Source organism: Lactuca serriola, chromosome 8 (genome assembly GCF_051521515.1).
Source record: "Lactuca serriola cultivar US96UC23 chromosome 8, Lser_US96UC23_V15, whole genome shotgun sequence".
Lineage (NCBI taxonomy): Eukaryota > Viridiplantae > Streptophyta > Magnoliopsida > Asterales > Asteraceae > Lactuca > Lactuca serriola.
The window spans coordinates 213,195,459-213,207,885 of NC_136415.1; the positions used below are offsets into that span (position 1 = coordinate 213,195,459).

Genomic DNA, 12,427 nt, shown 5'->3' on the forward strand with positions numbered 1-12,427 from the left:
CAGTCTCTAAGGCATACCCCTAAAATGAGATAGGTAGCGAATAATGACTCATCATGGAATGTACCATGTCTAGCAAGGTTCGATTACGCCTCTCAGCCACACCATTCAACTGCGGTGTCCTAGGTGGCATCAATTATGAAACGATTCCGAATTCCTTAAGGTAGTCGTGGAATTCAAGACTTAGGTACTCTCCACCTCGATCGGATCGAAGCATCTTGATTTTCCTGCCCAACTGATTCTCCACTTCAAAAGGTTTCTGACTTGTGCTTGATTAAGTAGATATACCTATATTTGCTATAATCATCGGTGAAAGTCACATAGAAGCGGTTCGCATCCCTTGTGGTAGATCTAAAGGGACCACACACATCGGTGTGTATGAGATCCAATAAACCATCACACCTTTCACAAGTGCCAGTGAAGGGTGACCTGGTCATCTTTCGAAGTAAACAAGACTCACACACGTCATCGTCCCTAAGGTCGAATGACTCCAACACTCCATCCTTTTAGAGTTGGGCTATGCGTTTCTTGTTGACATGTCCAAGACGACAATGCCACAACCATGCTTTATCCAAACCATTGGAAGAATCGATACACAACACATCATTTCCTAAATTGTCTACAACCATCACCGTTTCATATATTCCATTATAAGGCGATGCTTCAAAATAGAAAACACCATTAAGATAAGCATTAATAGAACTCTTTTCATTATCAAATTAATATCTAAATCTTTGTCTATACAAACCATGAAAAGAAATGATGTTTATTGCCATATCTGGCAAATAGCAACATTTATTTAAATCTAGTCCTAATCCATTACTAAGCACTAAAGAGTTGACTACAATCTTGGTGACAGGCGACGATCTTCTGTTCCTTGTGATGAAGTTTATCTTCCCATGCTTCACTTCCTTATTTCTTCTTAGGCCCTGCAAATCAGAATAAATGTGAAAACCACATCCTGTATCAATAACCCAAGAAATAACATGTGATGAATCATTAGATTTAATAGTGTAAATACCTGCGAAGGACGGCTTGATCTTTTCATCCTTGATATCTTGCAGATACTTTAGGCAACTTCGTTTCCTATGCCCTATTTTGTGGCAGTGATGGCACTCTGCATCCTTGGGTTTGGAGTTTGGTTTAGTAGAACCAGTCTTGGTTCCACTAGAAGAGGTGTCATCATGGGACTTTCCCTTATGGTGGCTCTTTGAGGGAGCCTTCCTCTTCTTACCCTTTCCTTGCCTAATAACCAAGACTGGGGCAGCAGTAGGAGTAGGAGCTTATGCAACGGACTTGTCCTTGAGGTTACTCTCGGCAGTCCTCAATAGACCTTGTATCTTGCTCAACGTGACCTCCTCTTTTTTCATGTGGTAGGTCATGTGAAACTGGTTGAAGTAGAGTGGCAGTGAATGAAGGATGATGTTAATTGCTAGCTCTTCATCGAAGTTAACATTTAGCTTCAGTAGGCGGTCAATATATCTATGCATCTTTTGCAGATGAGCAGTGACAGACTCTCTGTCTATCATCTCGGTCGTGATCATTGAAGTGATGATCTCGTATCTCTCCTGCCTCGCACTTTGGTGATACCTTTCAACCAAGTCCTGATGCATTTGGTAGGGATAGAATTCCTGATAGGACTTTTGCAGTTCAGCAGTCATTCTCGCTAGCATGATGCAATGGACTTTCATGGCATCACGCTCATGGGCCTCGAAGGCAGCGATCTCTTCGGGGGTGGCAGTGTTCATGTACACCTCTTTCAGCTCCTTATCGAGGACATATTCCTTGTCCTCGTAGCGGGTGATCATTCTTATGTTACGGATCCAATCATTGAAATTGTTTCCGTCAAAGATCACCCTCCCACACAAGTTCATGAGTGAGAATAAGCCGGAGGCGTTTGAGCCGGAAGCGTTGTTGTTCAAGTTCGACATCTGAAAAGGAAAAGAGACAAAGTTTGATTAGATAAGAATCCCCAATTATGCATCCAAATGAAAAATTAGGGCTAGGATCCAACAACATTATTTGCAGTTCAGAAAAGGGATGTCGTAATCTAAACAACAAATAATTTGAAGGTAAGTGAATGACGATTCATTAAGTTCCACCATGAAAAACAAATTAAAGTTAAGTTTTAAATGTATTGAAAACTCCTAGATCTTTTGAGATTCATTTAGTTTTTCAATGGCATGTTTAAATCTCGATATGCCCCTCAAGTTTGTAACTGGGATGCCAAGGATCACAAACCAGGTATGAATAACCATGCAAATATACATGGTGCCCCAATGTTACAGTAACCTAATCGACGTGTCGGTTAACCACACACGCTCCATCGATCTATCACAGACATCGAGTCACCCTTTGCCACCTTAGATTAGAGCCCAATTAGTGTGCCGGTTAACCACACACGCTCCACAAACGTCTTAGCAAGGGTACAAAGTGTAATTTCATGGAATTGCATCAATTCACTATTGCCTAAAGTAACTAAGATTGGGAATTTTGAAAAAAAACATTTAGTTACTTTGTAAATTCATTATCCTTTTAATGAGGAAAAGTTTTTCCTATCCTACCCGTTCAGCTAACGACCATCCACCAATCAAGGAAGCAGTGGGTGAGAGTGGACACCCATTAAACGGCCATTTTATAGCCCATAACCTTATACCCCCCCCCCCCCCCTCTTATAGATCGGCTTCGTGAATGAGGCCTACTAATGGTAAAACTAGCATTTAAGTTATACATATATAATATTTATTCTTATAATATTATAATAGTATAGGGTGAATTTTAAACTTGTAAAATTCTAGGGTTTGAAATTTAATAATTTCAAAATTAAACTTTTAATTCAAAAAAATAAATTCCAAAAGTCGAGGGCAAGGTTTGAAACATTTCAAAACTAACTAGATCAAAATTCAAATAAATAATTAAACAATTAATTATGGTGATTATCTAATTTTGACTTAATCCAATTTTATGCAAGATAATGATCAAATAAATTCAAATAATTAATATTTATTATATATGGAAATAATTATTCAATTAATTTAAAAATATCTTTTGTTTTGGCAAGGATAATTACCCAATATAAATAAAATTCGTATTTTATCAGTTAGAAACGATTTGGTAATTATCCCACAACAAAATAGGCATAAAATCCTGAAAATCCCTCTGTTTGACGACCAGACTTGCCGAGTCCCCATATGGACTCGTCGAGTTCATCCTACTCGTCGAGCCCACATTGGGACTCGCCGAGTATGTCAGACAGAAGACCAAAAACTCGATTTTCAAGCATGAATGAAACACAAAGCATCAAATACAATAGAAATAAAGGCTTTGATACCACTGATGAGTTTTATACAAAAAAACATTCCTATATGCTCATATAAAAATCCTAAAGCTTGGATCTAGGCTTCTCTATTGTACATGCAATTCATCCAAGACTTGAAACCCTAATCTAGCATACATTGAAATCGAAAACTACAATAAACTAGTTTAGATGATACCTTTCAATGGTTGCAAGAATCCTTTGATCTTCAAGAAGCTTAGTGTCAGACGTGTAACACCTCTAATGGCTCACAAACACCACAAGCAAAAGAATGATGTAGAGGAGAGATGATGATAGGCAAAAGTAGGCTCCAAGCTTCCAAAGGATCAAGTGGCCGATTTTGCTAGCCCTAGGGATCCTTATATACTTGAGCTTCTAGGGTTTCGATCAAAACCCTATTTGGATGACTTAGGCCCTAAGTAACCATAAAAACCTAATGGAATAAGGCCTCTATGGCCGAAATTAAGATAGACTCCTCTTAATTTCGTCCATGCCCTAATCCATAACGATTCTCAGGCCAAAATCAACTATCACATAATTGACAGTTCCAGTCCCCTTTATTTAATTAGTGTCTTTTAGCCACATAATTAATTCTTAATTAATTATTGTCTAATATTAATTAAAATATATGATTTCTCTTTTAATATATTATTCATATAATATATTAATGAACCATAATAACATCTCTTTTCATAAATCATCCTATGGTGAAGGCAACCCAAAAGGACCATATACAACCGGATCAAGTACTTACCAAATATAGTTACAGACTTAGACACTAATCGAAAACTGTCATGGCATAAGATTTGATAATTGTGTTACTGCCAAGTGCCAAATTATGTCACACCGTAATCAAATTGATCATTGTTTACATGGTGGTGTTTTTATTGTTGCTCTAGATATAATTCTTCCAATGTCCCCCTGGTGTTCTTCCCGATGCTCTTCCAACCACATGGTTATCAATTCATCAAAAAACAAAGATATGAGAAAAGATGTCTTCTATTTTTTTTATATGTATATTGTTTATTAATGAAAACTGAACATCTTTAATAACATGAAAAAAATTATTTGTCACTAAATATAACATAATATATATGATAATAACTAAAGGCCCATTTTTCTATCAATTTATTTTCTTTAAATTTGTGGTTATTTTTATAAAACATCCAAATTTTTTGACATGTACTAACGGTTAAACATTCCATATTCATTCCAAAATTGGACATTCCAATTTAATTATATTAGAAGAAAAGAAAGTAAACATTGTGCCTTTTATGGAATCAAAAAATATGTTGTTTAAATATAGTAACTATTCGTGAAAAAATTAATCGTCTCTAAAAACTAATTTTTTGACAGAAATTATTTATATTTGTCGTTTAGCATGGGTAAACGGCTAGTGTGTGTATATATATATATATATATATATATATATATATATATATATATATATATATATATATAGAGAGAGAGAGAGAGAGAGAGAAATTATTTATATTTGTGTACTAGAATACACCAATAAAAAGTTAGTAAAAATTATATGTGTATTAAATGATATTCATACTTATAATTCCATTTTATGAAAACTAATTAAATTCTTCATTAATGTTAAAAACAATATTCTTTTAGAATGAATTCGTATCTAGAAGAATGAATGTATTCTAGCAGAATGAGAGTGTATTCTAGAAAAATACACTCTAGTTCTTCATATTCAATGCAACTTTATTGTATTTTAAATGAGTCCTGAAACAAAAAACAAACTCATACATAAAACCTAGATGTGATTTTATTATGAAAAGATTGTTATTGCTGACATTAATGACGAATTTAATTAGTTTCCATAAAAAGAGAATTATAATTATGGATATCATTTAATATATACATACAATTATGAAAATTAATTAATATCTGTCTATATTTAATTAAACAATTATTTAATTTTTCTAAATTTCTATTGGTGCATTCTAACACATAATAAATGTCAGAAACACATTAACCTATATATATATATATATATATATATATATATATATATATATATATATATATATATATATATATATATATATATGGGGATAGAGAATATACATTATAACCCCACCTAAGCTTAGGTACTAAACCTCTAAAATATGTCGTTTTAACATGCTAAATATACCCGGTTTGGTTTCACTTGGTAAATATATTCTCAATAACATTTTTTTCTTTCATTATCGTTTTATCATCTCCATTTTCTTTCCTCAATTATCGTTTATTACTTCATCCAAGTGAACATTACTAAATCCTAAACCTAAACCTAAACCCTAAATTTAAACCCTAAACACTAAAGCTAAACCCTAAACACTAAATCTAAACACTAAACCCTAACCCTAAACCTTAAACCCTAAATCTTAACCCTAAACCCTAAACCCTAAACATAAACCTAATCCTTAAACCCTAAACCCTAAACCCTAAACTCTTAACCCTAAATCCTATTGTGTCGATCTTGAATTTACATCTTGAAGTATTAATCGTGAATCCATTAACCGTAATCTTTATATAGTAAAACAATGTATTTTCAAGAGATTTAGTACCTAAGCTTAGGTGGGGCTGTAATATATATATATATATATATATATATATATATATATATATATATATATATATATATATATATATATATATCACACAAAACATGAAGCTTATTTTTAGTTCTTTACTCTATCTAAAGTGCTGCAACGAAGACGATAATTTTTTTGTTTTAGTTTTACTTCTGTTTTGCGAACCTTAAACATCAAGCAAATAGCTAATTGAGCTTTATTATTCATCTTTGCCTTTAGCCCAATGTCCCCACATTTGCATCTTGTGAAGAGCCTAGCCCAAATACTATTAAGGACTTGCCTATTAAACTTGTGTCTTTTGATCCAATTTAACCTAGCCCACTCATGTCTATATACATATCACACATAATGAACACATTAAGATCGAAAACTCAATAAACTCATTGTTCATAAGAAACATCAACATCCGTAACTAATTCTTACATTTTGACTTTTGCATGGCATTTTGACTCAACTTTTCTTGTCAAAAGTGCAACAATAATGTTACAAATGTTCGTCACCTTTGCTCCTTTTTTTATGATCTTAAAAACACTTACATCCCCATACAAAATCGCTGTGGACGTAAAGTTAAAATAACCTGAATCCATATCATTATAGAAATTTGGATCTGTTACCATTTTTTCTGTTGTTACATTAGCATAAGCCGTTATGGTGAAGTTACCATGAGCTGGAATCTTGGCATGCTCGATAGGAATCTCAGCTATCAGTGTGCCTCTGTAATCAACATATGCGATTGAGTTTTGAAACTTGAAGCTCCCATGATTGCGATTGCTGATTGTCACATTCAACACTATTGTTGCATTTATGCTAACGTTAGGGTACAACTGGAATTCAACATTCTCTAGGCTCGTGGGGTGTGTCGTTACCTTAGGGTTTTTTGGTTTAAACACTGTGAAGAATAAGATGACAGAAATAAGAAGAAAGATTATCAGAAGCAATGTGGCGACCACACAGCATATTTTCATAACTCTTCTTGAATTCCATTTCTTCACTTCCATTGCGTCTAAGTTGATTAGTTGGATTTTTGACTTTTGGTGTACTTTTCCAGACGAATGTTGCATGAATATAAATATGCGTAAGGATGGAAAAAGGGTTGATAGTTATTTTGTTTGTTTAGTAGATGTGATAGGGAAGGTGTGTTTGATTATGGGGGCACAAAAAGACTAAAGAGAAGTAAGGGTGAGAAGACGAAAGATGTCACTCTCCATTCTCTAGGGTAAAGAAGAATGTTTTGTTTTGCTGCAAGGGAGCGTATTATTCTTTTCTTAGCAATTGCAAATAATATATAATCCAAAAGAAAAAAAACTTAAACACTGACGCATTGATATTCGGTTATCTTATTTGTTAATTATAGATTCTTATTTTATTATTAAATCATAAATGGAGTTTATAAGTGTTAGGGTAAAGTGCAAAAATAGTCCATCTTCTCAACATTTTATTTAGTTCTAAGCCCTTAACAAAAATATTTGCAAAAAATGTCCATAAAGTTGTAGATTTGATGATCATTAAATTTTACTAATTTACCATTCTCATATAGTGTTTACATTTTGTTTCTATTTGATATAACATTTTATTTATTTAAAAATAAGAGCAGGTCTACTCATTCCTATCCACCTTATCCTCACTTTTCTCTCTATACCTTGTCGATACACCACCTCTTCCTCCCATATGTCATTAATTGTGTTGACTAGGGGTGACAATTCTTGATACGATCCACGATACCACATGAATTTGAAATGAAAATAAACGGTTTGGGTTGAGATTTCTAACCCGTCAAATAAACGGGTTGTGTTCGTGTTAGTAATTGGATTTTGGGTCAACCCGTCAACCAATTTTTTAAGGGTATTACCATCTTAAAGCAAGCTCCTCGAAGGTAGTTCAATATTTTGTAGTTCACCGTATAATATATTAGATTTAATTTATGCGACTACGTCTATCAGCCTATGCTTATTGTGTCAAACCAGACCCATAAACCCGAGTCTGACCCACGAACCCACGAACTCGTATAATTAAACGGGTTAGACAAGCTATATTCAGTTTGATGTTTCTTACCCGTCAACCCTTGACCCACTACCCCGCGACACAAATAATTATACAGGTAGTGTACAGATTTGCATTCTGACCTACCAACTTGCGACCCGTCAACTGAACCCGACACGATTTCCACCCGTAGTGGTGACAACCCTCCCACCACTACTAGAATATACACGATGAGTTCCCTTATAGTATTACCATTTGCCTGTTGTTGAAATAACTAACTACATGTTGTTGAAATAACTAACGATGACACACACATGTCTCCACAAAAAATTGCTTGAATCATACAAGGCAGATGGCAAAAGAATAGGATTGGAACCATGGAGTGGAGAGAATGGGGAGAAAGTAGTTGTTACATACAACCTATCACACATAATAGTTTTATGACATACAAAAATATATATGTTTTAAAAAAATGTCATCTTTTGAAAATTTTGAAGGATTTACGACATATACTTATTAAGTCATGTTTTAGTGACATACAAAAATATATGTTATAAAAATTGTCATCTTTTTTTTATTTATTATTTCCTCCATTCTTTTGTTTAAATTAATTCCCTTCATTAACAAGCGACGTCCAGTCAAAGAACTCCCGTTTTTCTTCTCCCAAAATCGAATAATATTGCTCCAAAGACGCACACCTACTATTGCTTTTCGTTGAAAATCTCAAACCCCTTACCTCTTATAGATTTCTAGGGCTTTAACGACACATATCTACTATCGATTCCACATAGTGTGATTGAGGGTGCGATCAAGTTTCAATTGCATGAAGTTCTAGATTGACTTCACTAAAACGTCTACCACTTTCTTGATTATCTAAATATCAAGCTCCATCTTCATATTCTAAGGTCCAAAATAGAAATCATAATCAAACGAGGGCCGGTCTAAGGTTTATTTGAAGACGTTGGGGTGATTTAAAGCACTACTCATATTCTGATTTTTATACCACCAAAAATGAAACATCCCAAAAATACGGTCCAAAAATTTTGTTTAAATTTATAAATAAAACCATAGTAATCCAATCATCTCATAAAACATAAGTGATAATATCTCAAAACACTGTATCAAAATCACATGTGTAAATACCAGAGCAAGTCATCCCAAGCTAAATGCTATGGTGTGTGCAATGCAGTCATCCTGTAACATCCTGTTCCAGATTGTTTTGTGATTTAAGGACCGTGGGCCTTAATCCGAGTATGAGAAGGTTTTGAGGATTTGAAGGAGAAATGTTTAGGACTTTTTGGGATATGGGTAAGGTGGGTTGTGTTATAAAAGAGTTCAGTTTGTGCTTTAAAGCCCAAATGTATTGTTAAAGGAGCTGGTGTGGCCTTTTTCATGAATTTTGGATCTGAGATCGAGGGGGCTTCAGGAGGAATAAAATTGATAGAAGTGTGGGGCTTCTCGTTACCTTTTCGTGAATATAAGGATCGTCGGAAACGGATTTATACAGAAGAAGTTATGGCCTTCAGAAGTTTTGAGGTTTGCAAGCTTAGCCGAGTACGCTGGGCGTACACAAAGCATACGTTGGGCATAATTTTGGAGTACGTTGGGCTTACTGACCAGGGGTGGTCGTAAATGTTCTTCAGAGTACATTGGGCGTACCATATGAACGTTGGGCGTACGCCAATGATACCTGAACGCTATTTTAGGGTCTTGGACCTTATTTAAGCTCCTTATTGATGGGTTATGAGCATTCTAACACTCCTAAGTGTACATGCAACCCTAGAAAACCTTGGATCTATGTTTGTCTAAAATACATGTAAAATTTGATTTCCAAGGTTCATAATCCTATCTAGCATACATGGGGATCTTTAAACATAAAAGATAGCTAGAATTACATACCTTGTAGTTAATTTGATTCCTTGAAAACCTTGAGAGCCTAGCACCCCAAGTGTGATGCCTCAAATGTTTCACACAACACCAAGTGCTTTGGAATAACTTTAAGAGAATGTAAAACACTTCAAAATCGGCCTAACCCTCTTCTTTTCTTAGTGTAGCCAATTTTAGATGATATCATGTTCTTTATATAGTGTGTTACACTTAGGGTTACACCATGTAAACCCTATTGTAACATGGCTCTTCATTTCCATGACCCATGGGTTTAAACCTCCATGGAGCATCCTATGGGTCTTAGCCCAACTTGATAATCCATGGAGCCTTTAGCCCACTATACAAGTTATGGATGATTTACATAATCAACCCATATATTTAATTAGTCATCTTTTGATCACTTAATTAATTCTAAATTAATTCTTGATCAATACTATCACACCCTGAAAACCGAAGGTGGAAACATTTCCGGGGTTGACTCCATGTTGAGTATCAAATCCAATGCACATAGTAAGTAAAGTAGAATAACCATTACATTACATATAGAAAAGCTCACATTTGTTTCAAAATTAAGTTGTACAGTTGTAATACATAGTATATATAAACAAAACGAGAAAAATCTTCTGCGTACTCCGACCTGGAACAAAATGATCTTCGGATACCTGTTCTAACGCTGACCTGAGAACACAAGCAGTTTGAAAATCAACATAACGCTGGTGAGTTCATAAGCAGTTTTTGTTTTGTGAAAGTGTTCGAGTTTCCTTTCTGTTTCTGAAAATGTTACACACACCAAGAAAATCCCATATTTTCTTGAAAAGATTGGTTTTTGTTCTCAACATGTAAAGTATAGTTGTACACTGAAAACACGTTTCTCTTGTGAAAATGTACAGTTATGTTATCTGGTTTGTTATACTGTTCTGGTTACGTACCAATGTATCCCCAGGAAAGTTCCATACTTTCCTGATTGTGTTTTTACCAATTGTAACAGATGTAAAGTTATCCGTTTTGTTACACTTTTCTAGTTATGTAAACGTTTCCCAGGAAAGTCCCATACTTTCCTAAATGTTGGTTATCAATGTAAAAGATGTATTCTGAAACCTGGTTATCTTGTAAAATGTGTTGAGTTATTCATTATTACTATTAAGTAAATCAATGTTATCCTAATTGCGAGTTCCATAACCATACGATAGACTAGATATGGAAATAAGTAGTCCACATCACCTTATGACTTTCGTCACCCTTGAACCATTTCAGTTCGGCTGTAGCTAGCAGCCAGGTGTGGGGTATTCAGCCCCGTATAGATCTATACACTCAAGTCACGCTCTCTAATCCCCAGAGATTCTGGTTACGGGTGCAGTCCTCCACTCGCGTATCTCTGTGGAGTGTTCACCGAGGACGTGTCTCCAATCATACATGACTAACAATTTACTAGTAATAATATGATAATCCTCCACTCGCTTATCTCTGTGGAGTGTTACCGAGGATATACAGTGTACAAGTTTTATGTTTCAATGGTTCTAATGTCATGCTTTTAACTGATAAAATGTGGAAAAACATTTGTGAAATATATATAAAACATAACAGTTTAAAGTCCATTTCACAAACATATGTTTACGTGATCTGCATGTTCAAACGATTATCAGTTGTATCAATCAGTGTTAAAAGCATATAAAATGTGAAGCACACATGAAAACAAGTTTTGAGTACAAGTAACCCCTTGTACTTTGCTTATGTTCCCCCCTGAAAACAGTGAAAAACAGTGAAAAAGGGTAAGGGTATGAACTCACCGCTTAATGTAGAGATCGAGTGTCAACAGATGCCCTAAACTCCTATGGCCCCTATTTTACATGTCATGACACATAAATGAGTTAGAACTAAGGTTTTTCCATGAATAAACATGATGGAAAAACATTCTTAGGGCTTGGAATTACTAAAAATAAGTGTCCTATGATCCAAACTTAATGATTTATGCAAGTTTAGGGCCAAAAATGGGTATTAGAGTGGGTGTATGGTTTTGAAAATGAGTGTGCGGCTGGGGAGTGCGGCCAGGAGTGTGTGTGAGGCAGCACACAAGAGTGTGTGGCCGTACTGAGGGTGTGTGCGGCCGTACACTCCTCATTTGAGTCCATATGTTGATTTTGAAGTGTATGCTCTTCATACTTGGGAATTTTGAATGTATGCTGCCCCCATTTGAAGGTGTGCGGCCGTACACCTTCATGGGATGATGAATATGATGAATATAATGAGTTTTAAGCTTGGGATTCAAGTGTTTACCACTACACTTAGCTTGAAGATGAAGTAGATCACGATTATGAAGCCTTCCAAGTGTTCTTGGTTAACGATTTAGAGAGAGAAAGTAGAGAGAGGGAAGAGAACATCTAAATGAATGAATGAAGAGGTATCCATCCATAAATTGAATTGGGTGTGAGGTTGAGGGTGTTTGCGGTTGGGTGTGTCGCCGTACACACAGGTGTGTGGCCGCACACACCTTATTTGGTGAGTTTTGGCTCGATTTTTTGATACTAAACACTCTCCAACCCTTCCTAAGACTCATATCTAAATTATACTAAGTCTAAAGCACCCATATGAAATCACAAGATTTAATAAAAGACAATGAACTCAAGTTTTAGTGCTGAAACACAGATCAATTACA

The 12,427-nt window shown here is 35.0% G+C and overlaps 1 protein-coding gene across 1 annotated transcript; it reads right to left on the reverse strand.

The window, feature by feature from the left end:
- Positions 1 to 5,994: 5,994 nt before the first annotated feature.
- Positions 5,995 to 6,905, reverse strand: LOC145067849 (uncharacterized). The gene is made up of 2 exons (XM_079014885.1): positions 6,331 to 6,905; positions 5,995 to 6,235 (listed from the first exon to the last, which is right to left on the reverse strand). Exons 1-2 carry the CDS (start codon positions 6,903 to 6,905, stop codon positions 5,995 to 5,997), a joined length of 816 nt encoding a protein of 271 aa, XP_078871011.1.
- Positions 6,906 to 12,427: the final 5,522 nt, after the last annotated feature.

Excerpts from the sequence above, each read along its gene's own strand:
- LOC145067849 (XM_079014885.1), bottom strand. The coding sequence starts at position 6,905 with ATGGAAGTGAAGAAATGGAATTCAAGAAGAGTTATGAAAATATGCTGT. Across the intron at positions 6,236-6,330 it reads TGCCATGCAAAAGTCAAAAT|ACATGAGTGGGCTAGGTTAA; the intron begins GTAAGAATTAGT and ends ATATGTATATAG.